The sequence below is a fragment of the Nestor notabilis genome, unplaced genomic scaffold, assembly GCF_000696875.1.
Source record: "Nestor notabilis isolate BGI_N333 unplaced genomic scaffold, ASM69687v1 scaffold35124, whole genome shotgun sequence".
Taxonomy (NCBI): Eukaryota; Metazoa; Chordata; class Aves; order Psittaciformes; family Psittacidae; genus Nestor; species Nestor notabilis.
This window is the reverse complement of record NW_009924892.1, coordinates 1-21,821: the sequence shown is the minus strand read 5'-3', so window position 1 is coordinate 21,821 and position 21,821 is coordinate 1. Positions and strand designations below refer to the sequence as shown.

Genomic DNA, 21,821 nt, shown 5'->3' with positions numbered 1-21,821 from the left:
GAATAAATAAGGTTTCAGAGTGCCTTACAGGGGAAAGCTAGTATTTTCTGTTTTCCAGCTAGGGAAAATGAGGCACAGATCAATGCTGTGGTTTGTCTGAGGTCACAGAGCCAGGGAATGACTTCATATTCATCCCTCCGCTTCCTCTGCAATTAGTCACAAAGCTGTCTGCACCCTCCTTACTGTGATGAATGAGAATACCTTCCTTCCATTTAGCCATAACTGAGTAAATGTTGGGGTTTTCCTAACTGCAGTGGACATCTATTTTGATAAGACTGAAAAAGCTGTTATTGCAAATTAGAAAAGTGTTTCAAAGCTGTGAAAATGTCAGTAAAATGAAGTGTGTTTTTCCATAACCAAGCTCCCTTTCTACCTCCCAGGAATCTGCCTCTTGTCTGGCTGGACTCTAACCTTCTGCCACAAGGACAGGGCAAAATGTCTGCATGGGGCTTCTAGTCTTTTCACTGTCAAGGAGACATGCCCTGCACACTCTTTTCTCCTCCTGGACCATCCAGTATACTCATAGTACAACAGGTCCCTGCTCTTCATATAACAACTAGCCATGAACTAAAAATGCCTTCTCAAAGAGATAATAAATTAACTCTTCTTTTTGTTTGGTCCCTGGGCTACCCACTTGCTAGCAAATTTCTATATCAGGAAGGTCTATCAAACCTAAAACTGGAAATCTAATTGCTCTGAAATTAGCATATGCCCATAAGCTTATCAGATGAGCAACCGTATCATCCTATTGCAGCTTTTTGGTGGTCCTGACCTGACAGTCTGTCTCAGGTTCCCAGTGAAATATTTTTGATCTTCAGATTTTGGGCTTTCAGCACACTTCATGAAAACAGGGCAGTAGTGATGTCCCCAGAGCTGTGTCAGCGAGCTGGGGTCCAGAGACACATGAGTGCCCATAAATTCTCAGGTCCTCTAAATAACTAAACATATCATTCAGTTATGTGCCTGATGAATACATTTTCTTAGTGAATGAATAATGATCATTTGGTAGATGTAGTTTCTAGATTTGGCAAGCACAGAAGTTATGCAACATGGGGCCCCATAGGATATGAGCACTGCATTGAAGATGTGGCCACAGCTTCAGTTACTACAGAGGGAATGAACGATCTCTGCCAGAGATGTGTCTGAGTCAAGCCTCAGCATCAAGGTACGATGTGTATGTAGAGAGAGCCTCACTGCTGAATACCTATACAAGGTTTTATGAGGTCAGCAGAATCATCAGAGACATTAAATTAGAAACACACACTAATGCTGGACCACTAGCTTGAGGAGATGACCGTGAGCATTTCTAAGTGCCAGCAGCACATTAAAATATGACACATGAACACACACATATACACAGTTTGTGTGTATGTGAGAGACATCCCTGAGGTGCTTATTTTATTTCATCAAGATTTGAGTGGGAAACAGAAGTTTTGTGCTAAATAGGCACAACAATATATGAATTTCCAAAATTTTTAAGACTTTTTTTTTTGTCATGTGGAATCAACTGAATTGCTTTATTTTGGTAAAATCAGTCAATATATTCCACACAAAGGGCTGAAATAATATCAAAGTGTCAAAAGAAAACATTTTTTAAAGTCTCTCTGAAATAAGATTCAAAACGTCACAGGGGAAAAATGTTGAAAGAAGCATTCAACTAGTTCAATTTCATCATTTCTACATTCCCTTCTGGTTTCGTGCATGCATGAAAATCAGGCTGTTCCTCTGAAAAGTTTCACCTTCAAAGAAGTGGTGTATTTGACAGGAACTGTTCTTTTAAAGCACTGGGTGAAATGTTGCTCTCATGGAGTTCACGCTAACAGTCACGGCAGTCAGTGGGTCTGATTCCTGTCCCCAGTAACATGGCCCTCACATTCCTTCCATGAGGGAAAAGGAGAAGCTAAATAATTTACAGGAACAGGATTTACTTAGTTTTGGAGCTCGCCTTCATTGGATCATGAGTGGGGCAAGCAATGGTATCCAGCCTCAAAGACATGCAAAACTCTACTGGGTAAGGCCCTGAGTAACCCAATTAAAGGAAAACAGATTTAAGTTTGAGTTTGGCCCTGTTTTGAGAGGAAGAATTGATCAGAGACCTCCAAAGGCCTTTCCATCCTACATTTTTCTGAGTCTACCAGACCATGAGGACCATCATGGTCAGATTTCAGTATCTTAATGATTTCAGAGGATAGAATAGATATTTCCTTTGTTCCTAGGATAACTACCCTCTTCATGACAGCCAGAATGTGTTTGAATAACCTTGTCCCGTGTTGCTGGAGCTTGTTGCATTACGATTTCCCCCTGCTCTCCAGATCTCCTTTCCCCAGGAAATAAACTGACCTTTGAATTCAAACAGGTATTTTCAGTAATGTTTTTGAGTGCTTATTGGGACAGATGGTGCTTCTCTTGGCATTATGTGCAACTGCTCCTCTGACTCTAAACACAAGGGAGATAGAGCTGGCATATTTAATTGTTTACTGTCTGAGAGATACCTAATGTGAAGTGCCACTCAGTGCTGGACATCAAAGGATTCCTGTAACGTGCCTGATGGCAAGTTACTCAAGTCACAAGAGACTACACTTATTTGCAGAAAAAGCGAAAGAAGAAATTCAATAAATATGTGGGAAAGAACAGCCAAGACACCAGCTACCATTTCAAACATTGAATAAGCAAACAGAAAAGGAAAACCACGACACATTGCTAATTAACTACAGCAGGAAAACAATTCTTCCAAGCAGTTTGAGTTATTACATTTCTGTACCTCTATCTCTGCTGCAGCTGACAGCATTACACTGACTTGTACATGCTATTAAAGGCCATTAGAGTAAAAATTATGCCTGTAAAAACGACATCTTAAGCTCTCATATTTCTTCCCTCCCAGTGATTCAGCAGCAATTTTCCTCCACTTACATGTCAAAAGATTATATAGATAGATTTTTTGCTAACTGCTGCTACCATGACTTCCCTTGTGTTCAGAAGTCAAGCTGGGTTCCTGCTGCCCTACACTGTTATGGGTAACAAGGTTCCATAATCAGAGTGTGGGTGACAATTTTACTGAGGGAGGCAGAGAAACACATTGGCCACTTTTCCATAGCTCAGCAGGATTTCCATTCAATGGCCCCAGGAGTCAGATAATAGAAATCTGTGTATGCTAACTGAAGTCACTGAAGTCACACCAGTTTTTGTAGTAGCTGGTGATTTGATGTATGTGATGGTTTGGGCACTTAAGCAGCTATTTATTCACTGAGAGAAAAGTAATTATGTCTCTAAGATTATCAATAGTTTTAGTCAAAAGCTGAAATAAAGACATTTCTTTATTCTACATTTCTGCTTCCTTTCAAGCTAAAGCTGTTTTCCTGTGCTCATAAAGACTATTTATTATGTCCTGGTATGACAGTGTGATGGATGAATATAAGGCGTAATATACACACATGATTAATATGATGTCCAAGTTTAATTAAATATTAATTCTTCCTATTATCAGCCAAGACCCGTGTTTCTGCAGTTCCCTGAAAATGTTAACTTCCCTGTTTCTTACAGCAGAGCGGATAAGGCAAAACACATCCTCTCCTCCACCTCTGTTGTGACATTCTTTGTTGAAGGGGAAATACAAAGAATCTCTTCCTGGAGCTGTAGATTTTCCAAGTAGCTCCAGAAAGCAAAGGTTATTATAACACTTTTACTTCTTCATATCAGACATTTACCACATGAATGAATCAAGTGCTAGGATTTTACAGGTGGCTCAAAAGAAAAAAATCCATCACTCCTATCGCCTTTCTTATGGCCCTTATGGCCACTGTAGATATGTCTGGCTACCGAAGACTTGTGACCTGCCCACTGTCACCTTGGCTCTATGAAAATGTGCAGCGGCCAGATTCTGTCTCAGAGAACATGAATGTGATGTTCCCTGGTCATCCAGTGGAATTTCCAGTAATGGGATGTGGGGGGACTAACTAGTGCCAAGTGGATCAATTCCTAACAATGGACCTATCATGTTAAGTGTATTCTCCCAGCATCTCCAAGGGGATGCCAGTGCACCTCTATTACGTTCACTAAAGGTATAAGAAATGCTCAGGGTTCAGTGACCAGTGCCCCAGTCTGCGGGGCAACTTCCTTCTTATTCCTACACACATCACCAGCTGGAGCTGCCACAGTCACTCACACACACAATATCCATGAGCTGTAAGAGCAAAATATCTTATCCTTTCCCAACAGGACTGGCACTTTGCCTGCCGGCAAGCTCCTCTTTACAGTCAGTGCTAAACATAAAACCAGAAAGCAGATAGAAATGCCTGATGAACTGTACATCAGCAACACATTTGTACCTAACAGCCTTCAGCACTTTGGGTAGAGAAGACATAATATCACATTCCTCGGCAGCAGGATCATGGACAGCTTGCCTAATGTTAAACTTGCATATATGTGAAGACAGGAGATGACAGATAAGAGGAAAGCTGTGAAGCCAAAGAGAAAATAGACAGGAAATGAACTTCAGTTATATTCTTGCCTTGTACAACTGAATGCTGAATCTGCTGTGTTGGCCCAAGGTTTTGTGGAAATGGAAGTGTTGTAAACCATCGGTGTTGTTGCCATTTTGCCTGTATGAAAAATCCCACAGCTACACGCACACACATGGCATGCACACTCCTTGTATCACACCCTGCCTCTCTAGGGAAGTAAAAAAGTCTTGAAAAGCACATTAACTTTTAAGCAATGACACCTGTAGTTATTACAAGTTTATAGTTTCTAGGTTCTTGTAGACAAGAAATGAAAGACTGAGACTGAGAAACAGTACTGTATTTCAACGCACTGGTGACCTAGATCTGACACCAGCATATTTTAGCTATGCTCCATGGCAAGGACAGCTATTTGTGGTAGTGACTGTCTGCATGCTTATCAAGCACCCACACCATGAGACTCTTCTGCAACTAGGATCTGTGGTCAAGACTGAAATCAAAGGTCCAATTAGCTAGATAACCAGCCGGGCCAATAACATTAACATACTCCAGTTTCTGTGGTTAAAGGGAAGCAAGCAATGATACAGCAGCCAGCACATCTGGCTATCCATCAGCCTGGTTATCCAAGTGCCTCCTCAAGCTCATGGCAGCAGAAGAGCTGCCCTGGGCCCACCTCCAGAAGGCAGTCTCGGAGTCCTCAGCTCCTGCCTCAGGATCAGTGATGTTCTAACCACACTGCTGCTCTTTCCTTGCCTTCTGGCATTTCAGAAATGTAATTACTTACCTGCATTAGATAATTCCTTGCCCTTGGAGAAAAATTAAAGCATCTCCCTGGTTTGCAATACAACTTTGTTTTAGCTACAGGCATGTAGACGCTACCCTGGAAGAAGCTCCTTAGAGAACACAGACAGACAAATACACACCCACCTTTACTAAACAGACTGGTTCCGTGGGTGGCCCACATTTAAAACCATTTGGTGTCATGTGCATGTATACAATTATACATATACCATATACTTTGTCATCACTGGGGCCAAAATGAGACACTGAAAATTTACTGAATACTCATACTGAAGAATTTTTTATCCCCCTTAAATAATCTATAAAAAAGTAGGGAAAATCTGTGGGTGCTACTAAGTCTATCCCAAAGCCAGGGTGCAACAACCATGGCCATACAGGCTCTGTGCCGACCATGCCTTAAACACCAAAGTGGGAATGATTTGTTTGTGAGTTCCTAAGGAAAGAGAGGCCAAAGAAACAGCAGCAGCAGACAGCCAGGCTCCAGCAGCTGCCACCAGAGGGGACTCTGCTCTTAACCCACCAGCCAGGAGGAGGCTGAAACTGGCAGAGAGGCTCCAGGGGCTACCCCCAGGCAGCTGATACTGAACCATACTGATAGAAAACTCTTGCAGCAAACAGAGACATTAATTTCAGAAGACAGATGGTCCTTCTCCTCATGGGACACGATATGTAGGAGGATGCTAGGCTGGAAAATCCCCTTTGTCTTTTTGGAGCTCTACTCCGAGGCACTCTAAACCCCCAAATCTGAGCATGGTTTTGCACGCTCCTCCCCTCCCTCAGTGAATCCAGGCTGGGCCAGAATCTTCAGCTGAACCCTGACCAATTGTTGAAGTCTAAGGAGCTGAGATCTCAATGCATCGTGCCTGTGTGAAATTAAAACAGTGCTTTGCTGATATTTCAGTGAGACCAGATTCTGGCCTCTGCATATCCAGATTGTTACAGTTTTTAGAGAGAACAGCTCTTTCTCTTCTTTTTCCCACTGAGCAAATAAACTATGGTCTCTGCCTGCACCAAATAAAACAAAGTTGTACATCACTGGTCTAGAAAAAAATAGTCCTAAAACAATTATATCTAACAAAATTAAATTCTTATTAGAAAAACAATGGCCTGCTGGTGTTGAGTTAATTACACTGAGAAAAATGCTACAGAGAACAGTAAATTAGGACTGGATAAATTTAGCTAGTAATACAAACAAACCTATGTTGCCAAACAGAGACAGAGGACTCCTTCATGGTCCCCGTGTGGGTCGCTGTGTGTGGAGGGCTATTGCCAGCAACAGTGGCAACATACATCACCATATTTCTTGAAGGTTTGTAAAGATTAATAAAGGACAGTGCATCCCTAAGGCTGTGCCATGGCCATCTGCTCCCTTATTTTTCTTAATGCTCTCGGACCTGAATCCTGCAAATCCCATGTCAGTTTTCTCACCAGGCTGAGTGCCGACACAAATAACTCCAGTTACGTGTCACATCTCACAGCCCTTGTGAACAGGCTCCATTTGCCCTTGCCCCTTCCCATGCTGCCTCTCTGTTCCTCCATCTAAGCACCCGAGAGCTGTATGAGATCAGATGTCTTTCCAGCTGAAAAGGGCACAGGGGATTTATGGCCAGATACAAACCTACAGCTGGAATTTGTGTCATATAATCAGATTGCCAACTGTCTAATCATTACTTACCGATAGCCTAACCTATAAGTTAGTAAGTCTCCCCATTAATAACCTCTCCCCATCCCTGGCCAGTTGCTTTGCAGAACACTGCTGGGTACAGCTCCTTTCTCCCCATCCTTGAGAAAGACATCATGCCCTTGACCTTGAGCCCCACCGTGGTCCAGGCATCCTTTGGTGAGCCAGTCAATCCCCTGTGCCTTGGCTGCATCAGCTCTAACACCATGCAAAAGAGACGAGCACGGAGAGTGATGTGATGCAGCACTGGGAGCAGGAGGCAGCAGACTCAGCCACTACCTAAACCTCATTACTCCTGCTACCACCCAAAGTTTGGCACTCCTCCTGCACCCCCTGCACGTGCTCTCACACCATGCTCCCTCCCAGCCTGCACAGGGAGAGGGCTTCTTCTCCCTACAGACTGCCACTGCAGAGCACTGGGGTTTGTGAGTCTCTAAAACATCATCTCTCTCAAGGGATTGTGCTAATTTGATGTCTGAACAGTACATTAATGTTAATTAATGTTTGTAAATGGTGCAACAAGCATCTGTCACTCTGGTGCTGCAACACTCTTTGGATACATCTGCTTTGCTTTAGCCTTTATTTAGCAGCGATTATGTGGTATGTTTGAATTCCAGTAAGATTAGCATGGCATATACAAACACACAGTTAGGTCTGTTTTGTTGTGTGTTAATAGCAAATCTGCAAATGTTTCAAACATGCCAGGCAAACAGTGCACTGTGTAGTGCTGAGCAGAGATGGAGACTTTACAGGCTGGGACATCAGGAGAGCTGGAGGAAGCAGAGAGAGGGTGCAGGATGCTTCAGCTGCATGAAGAGCAGAGGTGCCAGATGTTCATCTAACCCCAAGAATTCAGACATTTAGGACCTGTTTCTCTGTTTTGGTTTGGATTGGGGTTTTTTGTTCTGGTTTTGTTTTTCCCCAAGACTTAGAGAAGTAATTGTATCGCAAATTGTACTGCAAATATTGGAGAAGAAAATTGGCTTTCCTGACAGGTTAACTGTATTTGGAGACTATCATAGCTTCTTGGTCTGTTTATATGCAGTGCAATTATTTTTATTATATTGGCACAAAGAATGGATATGTATGCATAAAACGTGCAATAAACAAGTCAAGGCTAAATCTTTCATTTATATAATAATACCAAAGAGATGATGAAAAAGCATAACCCATTGACAGCAGCTCAGTGAGCCCTGAGAGATCTCTGATACCTTGGAAAAACACTTTTTCAGATGAGACTGAGAGTGTCTCTCAGTCTCTGAAGTACTTTGCTTTTTCAAACAACACTTTCTGAAAATGAAGAGAATGACTTTCCAAACTTGAGTCCTGAGCATTAGGTTAACCACCAAGTTTTCTTTAAGAAAACCCCAACGCAGTTGTATGCCCTAAAATCAAACAGAAGGCAGGAAATACATGCATCACAGAAAAGTACCAGCTAGAAGCAGCACACACCCATAAAGTCTGAATGAGCACAAGGACAATGGCTAGCAATAATTAAATAAAGCACTGTGAAGGAAGCAGTGCTGTCAGTGCTGCTCCAACCCAGCTGCCAGGACCAGTGATGCTGTGGAGATGAAGAACACATCAAGGATGGGCTGAGTCATCCTTCCCTACACAGAAACCCAGGCATTCATCTACCTGCTCTGATCTCCTCAGGGCCATCCACCACTACCTCCTCATCTATTCTGTCCTCTGAACACAGTTTGGGAGTTAGTTCTCAGTGTGGGGAAAAAACAAGCCTAAACCAACAGAGAACTGTCACAGAAATTCAAGCTTCTGCCAGCAACCTTTAAAGCCTAGACAAGAGGGGAAAAGAAAGACATGTTGCTCTTACTCATACCAGAATGAGTATTTTGAGCTGACCTGAAAGTTGCTTGGAGATGACTGCAGAACACCACAAAAATTAAACTGTCTGGACATCTTTCCAAATCTCAACTAATGTTTGCACAGAACAAGGGAGAGAGATGCTTTGAAAGCCTGTAGTCCAAGACCCAAAAGCAGAATTTGGTGCAGCAGCTGGAAATTAGGAGAGTTTGCTAGCCTGTGACATCCTAATAGTGAACAGCACCTGGTGGGTATGCTGCTCATATGGGTTAGAGGATGGTTACTCTGTCGAGTCATTAATCACTATTAGACTGCGCTGTCAGGTACCCACATTTTAACTGATATGCACCAGGAACAGCACAACTCTGAGTTGTTTGCAAAAGGAAAACTTTTGTACTCGTATCTATTCAAATGTGGTTGAAGTGTGGATATATTCAGTTTTCATCTCTAGCACTGACATGAAGTGAGGCTGAAATTTATTCCTTGCCCTTCTCAGGATGACTGCAGACCAAAACGCACCTGGAAGTGATGATCCCAGGACAGCCACAGCAAGAGGAAGGAAGGAGGAAGAAAATCAGGAGGAAGAAAAAGCCAGAATTAAAAGGTGCGGTTTAGCCTTCTTCTGGTATGGAAAATCGATCTACTCTTCTGTATCCACCACTCCACCCAAGCTGTGCTGAAAATCCCTGTTGTCCTGCTTGCTGAGGAGGCTTGGAACTGCAGCCAAATTCATGGCAGAAAAAGTGCATTAATCTCTGCAAAAAGGACACAGGACTGAGGTGGGACTGTCACTGGCTACAGGTGACCTGCAGCATGACACAATACAAGCGTAATATTCCCCTCAATACAGCAAGGAATGGATCATGGCACATCCTTAGGGATGTGCTAAGGGCCAAAATCAAAGTGTCTGCGTTCTCCCTGAGTTCTTCTACCCAAATGCCTCCTCCGAAAGACAGAGGGAAAGACCTCATGTTTCATTTCAATCAGAAAATGGTTTATTAAACCAGTAGGATAAAAATTTAATGTCATTGGTCTTCATGAATGTTTAGAACTGACAGTGTTGCTAGGTAAGGGGCATTGCGTTTGGGATCTGCAGACATCAAGGACTCTTGCTTGCATGGTGGAAAGCAATTGCTTTTATACAACCTCTTTTCTGATTTACCTAATCAGGCTGCCAGACCATGCCAGTGAGCAAGCACTGCAGAAATGTAAAATTACATATACAACGGTAATTCAGGAAGAAAGTATTTTTAATAGTCTGTTTGGGATATGAAAGAGCTCATGAATTAGCATAGAAATTCCTGGACAGGTTAGGACTCTTTCTGTGCTCAAGGATGGTGTCCAGGTGGATGTTAAACAACTTCAGCCATGGCTATAGTACTCTACGGGTGTCCTACTAAGTTGTATTTTGAAAGTCGTGTTAATCAGTCATTCAATCAGAGTAAGAAATACAGCTTTAAGAGAGGAAGATGACTAGGGAATGACCCACCTTCATAATACTTTCATTTACAGCAGTTCAGGAGAGCTAGTCCAGTGCTACAGGAGGTACCTTGGTCTGTCTCGAGCACCATGGTGGGTAATCTGAACTTGACATTGGGTCCAGGAAGAACCCAGAAGCCTTAGGACTCAGTCAGATTCATAGTGAGGTGTCTGATCAAACAGAAAGTGATGAAAGCCACGCAGCTGTCTTGAGATTCTTCGCTCTACATGAGACAGAGAAATCTTGGGCTTTCTCTCTCAGCTGACACTCACTGTCAGCAAACACAGACATAATTGTGCCTTCTTGTACTGGGAGAAGAAATACACCTTTTGAAACATCTAAGATGAAATCCTGGCTTTTTTCATGTCAGCGGCAAAGATGAACTTCTACAACAAGGCTGAATGGCCGGGAGAGGCATACATGCCCTGAAGAAATTAGATGATAGAGAAAACTTTCTATAGCAAATTCAAGTGCCTTAGAGAGGAGCAGTCTGTCTCGGGGATGTTGCTGTTAGTGCTCTGCTAATGGTATTGTGTGGTGGTCATCACTCTGACAAGCACTCAATAAAGCCATTTTGAGAAGAGAAACAATGTACCAGAGAATTACCTAAAATTTAGATCAGCTCTGCAGCTAGTCTGCAGAGGTGTAATTCTTCAGCATGAAAGCAGCAAGCAACCGATAAAGGCTGTGATAATTATCCATGTCAAGCTGCATCCAGCCACCAGCTTGGAGAACCTTTTCTCTTTTTCCTCTCTGCCTGACAGCAAAGAACAGCACATGTATGGTAAACACATGTGAAAGAGAAAGAGCATTTGTGTGTCCTGAAGTAATTCCCTGACATCTGGCACTTTCAGTTTTGTCAGCTGTCATAGAGATTGCTGCAGTGCTTCTGTATCGCAGGCAGCTCTGCTCCCTCACCCCTCAATGTGCAGAGGCTTTCAGCACACCCAGCACTCATTAATGAATTCGTCCTCAGCTTCTTTTCAAGCATTTTGACTGCTGCTTAGTCTACCATGGCCAGTATTGAGGGCATAGCAAATATTGGGGGATTTCTATCTGTCAGTGCATTCATAAGGATGACTCTACAGACGTTTTCTTAAACTTGCTTGGGGTTTTTTTGCTGTGACACTTAGGATGATCTCCGGCTCCTGGGACCTTCAAATTCAGAGCCCTAAACACTTCTATTTCCAATCAGTTTGGCACCAAGATTGGTGTGTGTGTGGTTTGGGGTTCTTTTTTCAGCCAGTGTGTCAATTTTTCATTCTATTTTAAAAAATCATTTTAAACCTGAAGAAATAGGAAAAATGTTTCTGTACCAGCAACAGGTTCAAATAGACACTCAGGAAACAGAAATCTTTAAAAGCAGGATAATTTTATCACAGAAGGCAGAGCACTTAAATGGAGAGGTGCTGATACAGGACTTGATTCAAGCGCAGTGCCTGTCACCCTCAGATACCAGTGCGAGAGGCGCTGCACCTTCCCAAAACCTCCTCAGAAGACATATGGAACAAGTTTAGAGAGTTAGTTTCCTCTAAAACACAATTATGGCTCCTGCTTTCTTTCAAGACAGCCACTCCCTTCTTCTGTGTAGTATTCTACTGATTAAAGTATTGACTTGGGATGGGGAGATGGTGTGGTGGTCTCCAGACTCAGCTCCCCATTTCCCTCTGTCCAAAAGAAGGAGAATCAGCTATGTGCTACTGCAGGCAGTGATGCTCACCCATTGCTATGGAGCTCTGCATCTGACAGAGAGAATTCAGGACTCCCTGGACAGAGAATAAAAGAGCATAGAAAGAAAAACAGAGCTGTAGTCCTCTCCAGGTGCTCACACTCTGCTCCAAATGATTCATTTAGTACAGAATAAACTAATCCTTCTCATTTTAGGGGGTTTGGTTTGGGTTTGGGTTTTTTTTTCATTTCCAGTTCCTTCCACTGAGCTGGCTGTTTGCAAACTCTGCCTCAGGTCTGTTTACAGAACCAAAATCTTCCTGCATAAAATGGTGATCTCTGTTCTTTATCCCTAAAACATTAACTCTGAGCCATGCATTTCAACAGCCCTAGAGCCAAGGGTGCCCCCAACCCCTTTGCCACCCCCTGACAAGGCTGTCCCAGGAGCATGGGTACCAGCGGGGACAGGCAGCAGGAGCAAGAGCTCATGGCATGGCAGGGCTCTGCAAAAAGGTGGCACAGGCAGGAGAAAGGGGGGGGGTTCCCTTCTGCACACCCCACATGGAAGGTTCCTCATGCCTGTGGGTGTCAGAGATCAGGGGGTGAAGAGGAAGGGTAAAATAACATTTTCCCTTCACACCCCCTTCTCTACACAACCCCCTGCTTAATTAAGAGCCTGGAGAATCAAACTCCAACATTTTGTATAACAAGGCCACATACAGAGTGCAGTGCCTAACATCTGCTTTACTGATAATTGGCTCAAAGTGGCAACATTTTCAAGATAATGAGCTTCGTATCTGCATTCCAGCCACCTAAACTTCCAGATTAGGAGACGCACTGTAGCTGTTGCACATCAGCTTCTCTCTGGATACAACACTGCCTGTGCCTGCTGTCCCACAACAAAAGTGTGCTGCCCATCAGTGGAGAAGTTAATCAAGTACCTTTTGAAGTCTGGTTGTGTACAGACTCTTTGGATGAAAGATGCTATTTAAATATCAGCTGTCATGATGACGAGAATGATTATTTTGGCCATATTAGTAATAATAAGTAATAGTACTTTTAAAGGTTTTGAAATCTCTCCACAGAACTCAAATGAAAGCTCTAAATACTGCTCATTAGAACGGCTGGCTAAAATGATTTCTTCTAAGGATTTATCTTGTGAAAAACTCTCGTTATTCTGTATGGGAAGTTCTGTCATTTACCCTGAATAGCTGCAGACAACAGTAAACCAGAACTATATGTCATAAACTGTTTAGGACTTTGGCTTCATCTTAATTTTGCAATAAAAGTTAAAAAGAAAAGAAAGTTTTTAGTATTTTCCACAAAGCCCATACACATTTTCCACCAGCTTTACTATCCCTGTTAGCCTTTTACTAGTGGAGATGAGCAAATGGATGCCTTAGAAAAATAGCCCATAAAATTTAGGGGATATGTGTGTGTTCTTTTTGCTCTTTCTCCATATAATTTAGTAATATATGTCACAATGTCATTTAGTAATACAGGTTTTCTTCTGCCTGTATGGCTGCTAGCAGCAGGAAGAGCAGTTCTGATAGCATTTGGAAGATACATCAAATATTCTTTCGACAAGAGAGAGAAAGACAGATAATTTCATCGTTTTGTCCCTAAGAAGACAGAGCTCAGCACAACACATCAAGCCATGCACCAGCCAAGCCTTGCCCACAGCCCCTGGCAGTGAGCAGCACCCGATGTTGTAATGGAGGGCAACATCCCTGCTAAAACAGCATCCTACGCACGACGCACAGGACTTGCCTTTGTACCCATCTTTAAGGCGTCTTTTCTTTAAACTAGAAACTGTGCCACGTCTGGTCAGTAATGCAAACAGAGCTGTGCTGCAAAGCTGCTGAGAACCTGGCTTCCTCTATTGATATAAATCTCATTCCTTTCAAAGTTTTTCTATACTCATGAGAATTCAGAAACCTCCCGCCAAAATCAGCTACTGAGAAAGATCTGTTGCTTTACAGTTCCCAGCAGGTTCATATTTCCCTTTGGCTACTGCTGATGAGCAATGACACTGAAGAAACTTAAAGCAACTATAATTATTCTCTATGCTCTTCTGTTCATACCTGTCCAGCGAGATACAGCAGAGGTGCAGGATTGATGCTGTGGTGAGCAGGACATCAAGGGATGTCCGGACCAGGCAGAACATCTCCCCATAGATCCAGTTGTCCTGAACCAACTCAATGGCTCCAAACGGCATCACCAGCACTGACACCAGCAGGTCCGCAAAGGCAAGGGAAACAATGAAATAATTGGTCTTGATTTTCCTGCAAGGCAGATCACAAAATTAGGGTGGAATAGTTTCAGCGCCGCATCCTTTACATGTGGACAGAGATCTCAGCTCTTGCTCAGGTCTAATTCACTTCATCACACTAAATGGTCCTCTCTAATGCAATCCTCATTTTAATGGTCACTGCCAGCTTGTTCCTGGGTTTTACAGCTTAATATCCACCATCTTCCCTGCATAAACACATCCTTCTGCTCACACAGAAGAGGCAAATAGATGCTCACAGGCCTCTGCGTGTGGCTCAGCCTCACAGCTTGTATTGGAGAGTTTGGGTTGGAAGAGGGGAACTTTATTTCAACTTGTAAATTGAGAAAATCCTTCCAGAAAGCGCTGAGAAGAATCAAGACTGAAGCTGTAATTTTAACTTGAAGAGTACTTTTTAAATCATAACAATAAAATAGAATTAAATCCATTAAAAATCCCACGCAGAATATGAATAGAGGCTGTTGAATATCTCACTCTGCTCCTGCAGCTGGTCTGACAACTCCCAGAGGTAGCAAGCATCGAGACAGGAGTTTTGCCTCTGACACTCCTCCCCCAGCTCACGGGCAGCATTTTGCTAAGCTGCAGCAGTGCAGCACAATGGCTGCAGGACCTTGATCTGCATGGTTTTTCTATGGGCTTATTAGGAAACCTGAGATGGAAAAGGGGTAGAGGCAAAGCTGCTTCTCCAAGGAATTAGCTCTGGTTTTTTCTGATTTATCTGGGTTTTGTACATTGAGGGTGTTAAAAATGTAGAGGATGGATACTAAATTGATCCCACCACCCCAGTAGAAATCCAAGTGGGGATGCACTGAGGTAGTGTGAGTCTGACATTGCAGTGGTGCAATGCACGGACAAAGACACCCCTCATGACAACAGTTTATGCCCTCAGCTGTGGACATGGGCCCTGTTAGATGGGCATTTCACCCTGGCTGGGTGGGCTCACCTGAGCTGCCTGTCCCGGCACACAGCCACCATCACCAGCAGGTTCCCCAGGATGGCCATCAGTATAACGGCGGAGATGAAGGTGAGCAGCACGATCTTCTCCGCAACGCCAAAGCCCTCACTCGAACTGGGGAGCACACAGAAATAGAAGAGAAAACAAAAGAAGCTACAGTGGCACTGGAAGAGGATCACCTGGGCAGCGCTGAGGTACTTGGGAACTTGTAGTTAGTGCGAGAGCAGCATCCCCACACAGCAAGGCAGTCTTTCCACCAGCACCATTAACAAAGAGACTTTGTGTTTGTGGGGAAAGCTGCAAGGCTTGTGTTCATCAGTAGAAAGGGTACAGGAAGAGGATACCCCCAACACCCGTGGCCACCTGCTCTCCCTGTGACAGGTACACCAGCACATACAGTGAGGGAACCAATTTCTAAGGGCTGGAATGAACTGTTCCTGATTTCTGAAAGTCCCTTCCAATTCAGAGCCTCTGGATGAAAACATTTTCATTCTCTTTTCACCTCGATAAATAAAGTTATTTTCTCTGCAGAAGTGTTTCAGTTTTCTTTCGTTTTTCCATTCTTTTCAAGGTTTTCCTCAAGATGAGCGTTTTATACCTTGGATTTTGAAATCTATGTAATCTTTTCCCTTGTTCTCTCTTCTTTTCACTCTGTGCCACTGAACAAAAGGCAGTCTGGCTTTTTTTTCTTTTTAACTTTTCTTTTTCCACAGTTAGTTAGGGAAAAGAAAATGAAGTTTTAAAAGGAATCTAACATCCCTCTACCCTGACACCCATAATTTCTTTCATTTAATGAAGAGAACGAAAAGAACAAGGAAGGATAACACAAACACACAATGTGGACATAATTTAAGTTTGCACTTCTACAAATATCTTGTCAAATGTCTCAAAAAAAGTTGGGTTTTTGAGCCTGCAAAGCAGTGAGGCAATACACAGCATACAATATATAGTGTTCAATTCCTCAAAAATTGGTTTTATTTACAAAATTTTGTGCCACTTTTCTTTTAAAGATATTTCTAATTATGAATCCAGAACAAAATGCATCCTAAACCTTTGCCATCATGTGTAATTTTCCCTATGACTTTACATAGGTGAGAATGGGTGTTTGTTCATATTATCAAGCATAGCCAGCATCATATATCAAGCATCACTGGCATTTAAGAGCAGCACTTGACACTAATTCAGCAGGTAAATTTCTTCACAGCATACAGAGCTGATATTCAGCACCTAGGATAAATGTTGTGAGATTGCGCAGGTAACTGAGAGATTGAACTGTTACTCTGATTTACTTTGGCTTCCTCTGGGGTCACATTTTATTTACTAAATACAGCCCGGACTTTTACACTTTATTTCTCTGAATTTTCCTGATTTTGGCAAAGCTAAAAAAGATTAGAGACTGCTGAAATCCTGCTTCCACTACCTGCACCATGTTAATAAGCTTCTAGCAACTGACCTCACCCTGAGCCTGCACTGTAGAACACCCACTTAATCATAATCTCAATTTTTTGTCCTAAAAGCATTGCCATTTTGAGTACAACTTTTTTTACCCACTGCCCTTTGCACCAGTAGGTCAGATTGCAGCCTGCTGAGGCTGAACTCTTCATACTGAGTATGAACAATATCTTATGAATTTCTTGATTTTAAATGTTTTACAAAGATATACATCACTGGGAGAGAGATGAGGATGTTTATTTATAAGGATAGCAAAAAGTCTCTTCGCGCTGCCAGGCACGTGGCCTTGTGAAGGTAGACTGCAGGGGTACCAGGAGAGGAAGTATGGGTGGCTAAGGGTGAAGGGTATCAGGTAAGGAACTGGGTTTTGTCGTGTATTGGAACGAATGATCCCAGACCAGAGGTAAAGGCATCACTGCTTCTTTTGCCCTGCTTTTTATCAGTGCAAATGTCAGTAAACACAGTCCTGCTTAAGAAGGAAGGTTATGCTGAAGGAGTCAGACATAGCCATGGGTTTTCACCCAGTAAGACACTTATTTTTGTGCAAGTCAATTATAGATGCTAAGATAGGAGAAAGGCAAAGCCAAGATGTGTTTCTGTTTAGAATCTGAAAGTTTGCGCTTAATTAGAAAGAGTTGTCTGCTGAACTTGGCACAACTTCAGTGAGGGCAGTTAAACGCTCCAAGAACCTGGTAGCTCCAGGCAAATACTTCAGTGCATTCAGAAATGTTGACAAGGCTCTGTCCGAACTAAATGTGTCTTTCTCAGTTTTTACGGGAGAGCATTGCTTCCTGACACCTTGGCTCATTAGTTCTTGGACAACTCTTGCAACAAGTGAGTTTTGTGCCTGTAGTTCTTGCAATTACACTGCAACTGCTGCCTGCAATTTGCCTACACTGGCCCAGTCATACTTACTCTCATCTGACCACATAAAATTCCTATTGATCAAAAGGAAGTGTATAATCCATCATTCTGACAGCGGCCTGTAGGAAACGAAATACGTACACACATATAGCAGCACCTCCCTTGAATGCTGTCTCATGCTGCAAAGGTCTGCACCACAGCAGGCTTGTGTTTAACAACTTGTGAAGGATTCTTTTGCCTTCTTGTCTGGTCTGTCTTTTGAAGTCTCAGTACATGGTGAACACTATCTCTGGGCAGCTTGCTTTCTTGGTCTCACAGTAACATGCTAAATGCAAAATCAAGCAAATGGCATCAGCTTCTGTGCTGCTTAATCACCAGTGAGCACCCTGAATGCCATACAGACATTATTTCCTCAAAACTAAGGGTAATTGGCATCTAATTCCTTATTCTAACACTGAAATTCCAAGCCACCCTAAAGAACTGGTGACATGGCTGTTCCTAGAATAGGTGTCCCTCCTTCCCCCTGCTAGAAATCACTCTCCCTCTTTCCCAGCCATCCCCACATACAGCTGATTTGCAAGACCTTATTTTCCTCAGAAGTAAATCCTGCACTGAAGATTTTGGGAGGCAGGAAGGTGAGAGCTGCTGACACATGAACCTGCACTGTAGCCAAGTCCTTTGGAAAAGGATGAGCGGCCAGGAGCGGGTCCTTCCCTGTGGGCACCATGCACAACAGATGCACAAGGTGATTCTCCTCTGCTGGAGGTGCACACATGGCTCTGGGACCACCGCTTGCCCTATTCCTGCAGGTCACTGCTGCACAGCTGGGGAAGGTCAGACACCTGCCAAGCATCAGTATTTTGAGCACAACTGAATGCCACAGGCTTCGTTAATAATGTTCATTAGCAGAAGACACCACAAAAATTAAAGTGAAATGGAAAAGAACTTCAAAGGCAGTTTTCAGCCACAGGCCTTCTAGTTGGGTACCAGGTGGGATGAAGAGCCTCAGGAACAATGAGGATGCTGGGATCAAAGGCACCTTTACTGCCAAGCTGTAATTGTACCTGTCTAAATAAGCCTTCACAATAGGCTAACATTGCTTTGTGGCTGCATCTGTGAAACAAAATGTCAAACCACACCGAACAGTGCCATACAAAAGATGTTCCTTGTCCTCCTGAGTGAGTATGGGCGCACACACACATGCTGGCACAGTAGTATGGAGGATGATGATGGTTTAGTTTATACAGAGCCAGGCTGAGTTAGATTTATAGTTTGTCTTATCTACCTTTGCCCATCCTTCTGCTGTCCCTAAACAATTCTCATCATTGCTTTATTTGAGCACCTTGCAGCTCCACTGTGCAGCATGTACAGAGGGGGAGCAACACCTCCCTCATCCCCAAACCCTGCCAGGGAAGTGAGCTGGCCATCAGCTGTAGATGGGGCTTCTTACTCAACTATGCAGTGCCCTGGGAGGGGGTTGGCACTGAGGCACATGTCACCAGCTGCTGCCCTGCTCAAAGACTGAGGGGTGCTTCAGCTTCAGCCAGTGTACACAGGCACCCCTGCCCTGAAAGCACAGGCATCCTGTTCTGCATCATTTGACTTGGCCGGCCACAGCCTGGGCTCTGAACAGAGACCAGCAGGTCAGGAACACACACTGACACACTTGTCAATGAAGCATTTGCTGTGATAATAGTTTCGGAAGTGTTTGGGAGATTTCTCCAAAGAGTGTTTTTCTCATGCCATGTTGCATTGTTCCCCTGGGGAACATTAAAGAGGCATATGCATCACTGGGGGTGCAGGAAGGATGTTCATCAGGGCTGTGTTTCTATACATCTGCCTTATAAATAATCTATCAAGAAGTAAGAATATTTGTTAATTATTCAGTCCAGTAATTCAAAGCTGTAAATAATGGAAGAAGTGGATATTGCTGTAAATTAAAATCAATGGTTTGCATAACACCTTTTATCAAATCTGAGCACTCTGGCTTCCAAGCGTGCTTCCCTGTTTAATAAAGCAGAGATTGATGGGTTTGCTATTATGAGGAAATGAGATTCAGACAAAATGATTGTTGGTTAGTAGGAATAAAGAAATCACTTAAGGAAAAAGGTGAAATACCGACGTGGAATGAATGCTTAAAACCCATACGTGGACATATTTAAAAGGATCTTCTGTAAAGTCATTAAAATGATTAAAACAAGTGTAATTATTTTTTGAAGCTCAGTTTCTACTTTCCTGTAAACACCCCAACTTTTCTAAATGACCTCAAGTGCTTTTGCATATTTTATGCAGCAATTAAACCACACACATAGGTCATGTTGGTAAGACCATGTACGATGCTCCTCTGGTTTTCATTACACGTCACACCCTGACCTCTCTGCACTGCCACAGGAAAAAACCTCACTAATAAACAGCTCAGTGCACCTTGGGCACTGCACAGACTACTCCTGCGGGAGTGAAAGATGGAAAAGAGAGTGAAGGTTGAACAAGTAAGACTTGGCTTTTGGGGGCAGAGAAGCACAGCTGATACAAAGGAGGATGGATGGCTCATTTCCAAACTGGAGAGGAATAGCTCTGTCTGCAGAGGTAACCTGGGGGAGCATCTCCTGGAAGTAGCTAGGGACCATAGTGAGCACTTCATAACAAGGGATGCGTGTAATCATCAGTGAAGGAGATTAAAAGTATTGGAGCAGTGGGAGCATAGAAAAGAGCTTTCTTGATTTAACAGTGCTCTCAGTGTATAGGGAATACATGGAAGAGTTGGTCTGCTTTGTTTTCAACTAAGGCATGGCTTTTCCTTCTGTAACTCCAGCTGACATCTGTAAATCTGTCTGACATCATGTGGTCTTCAACCACAAATAAGCTGTCATTTCCTTCTTCTCCTTTCTACTCCCCTGATTATTCCTACGCATAAAATCAGAGGCTGAGTGTTAAACACTTAAAAATCAAGATATGTTATTTTATGAGTAAACCTAATAACGCATGTCTCAGTATAGAAACATGACAATAGGGAAGATATTATTTGATCTATGGCTTTCCATCTGTTATCATATTCTTTTGTACTGCCACCTAAAAATATTAATCATAAGTCAGCATTAATCCAGAAGCATGTAATTTCTTTTAGTGACTTCAAATGCTACATTGCCTGTGCCGCTTCACTTCAGACTGTGCAGATGGCAGGACAACTTCTAACAGATTCAAATAAATTATGTACTTCACTTCTGTTTTAGAAACAGATTGAAATTAATTTGAGTATTGACAAGCCAGAAATAAACAGCATTCCACATATCAAAATAACTCAGTCATATGGTTAGTTTGAGTGCTTTTTTTTTAACCAAATAAATTGCAGTGGTGGGGTGGATGGGAGGGGATGAGGTTTTCTCCTTTTATACTGGTTTGAAACAAAACTACTGATAACATCACTGATCCCGCACCTCCACTCCTACATATCTCCTGGAGGTTGAATGCTACAGCACTCCAAGAATTAAGTGTTTTAAGCAGGTGATAATACTGATCAAAATCAATTGTCAAGATGAAGCAAAGAAGACAGGCTATTTAAATGTTGTAAATTTGCCATGTGTGGGCTGTGCAGTCAATCAGTACGTGCCAGGGGCACTCTCCCATTCGGGAGTGGGTGCACACTGCAGCCTCGGGACCCCAGGAGACATCGGGGCATGAGCTATGGCTCCAGCCCTGAAAACTCCCCAGGCTGTGAGACTGCCCAGATTCTGGCTGACAGGCAAGGCAATAAGGGGGTCCAAGTGCCAAACCCAGAAAAAAAGCAAGCTTTCTGCTGGTCCACACCATTTCTTTAGCTTACACTAGCAGAAGTTTTTACCTTTTCTAGATGGAAATTGGACGTGGGGCTGAAAGGTCCTGAACAATGAGATACTTTATCATCATCTTCATACAGGTGAAGGTCTGAGACTGAGGAAGGGAGACATTACATGGGTAATGTGTGACAGAGGTAGGAGAGAAAGCCAGACCTAGCGAGTCTCACCTCTGTGCCCAGCAAATTCTTGGAGCAGATTCTCCTGGAAAGCATGCTAAGGCACATGAAAAACAATGAGGTGGTTGGTGTCAGCCAGCATGGTTTCACTAAGGGTAAATCCTGTCTGATCAATTTGGTGGCCTTCTGTGATGGGGCTACAGAACTGATGGACAGCGGCAGAGCAGTTGACGTCATCTACCTGGACTTGTGCAAAGCGTTTGACACTGTCCCACACGACCTCCTTGTCTCTAAACTGGAGAGATATCAATTTGACAGATGGAGCACTCAGTGGATAAAGAACTGGCTGTATGGCCTCACGCAAAGAGCTGTGGTAAACGGCTCAATGTCCAGTTGGAGA

The 21,821-nt window shown here is 43.1% G+C and overlaps 1 protein-coding gene across 1 annotated transcript in view; it reads right to left on the bottom strand.

Moving 5' to 3' along the window:
• Positions 1 to 15,270, bottom strand: part of HTR4 (5-hydroxytryptamine (serotonin) receptor 4, G protein-coupled) — a gene marked incomplete at both ends in the record, with an annotated part of 17,182 nt that extends 1,912 nt beyond the window's left edge. The window contains 2 exons of the mRNA XM_010012786.1: positions 13,996 to 14,196; positions 15,145 to 15,270. Of these exons, the coding sequence (XP_010011088.1) occupies positions 13,996 to 14,196; positions 15,145 to 15,270 (327 nt within the window). The remainder of the gene's footprint in view (positions 1 to 13,995; positions 14,197 to 15,144) is intronic.
• Between the last annotated feature and the right edge of the window lie 6,551 nt (positions 15,271 to 21,821).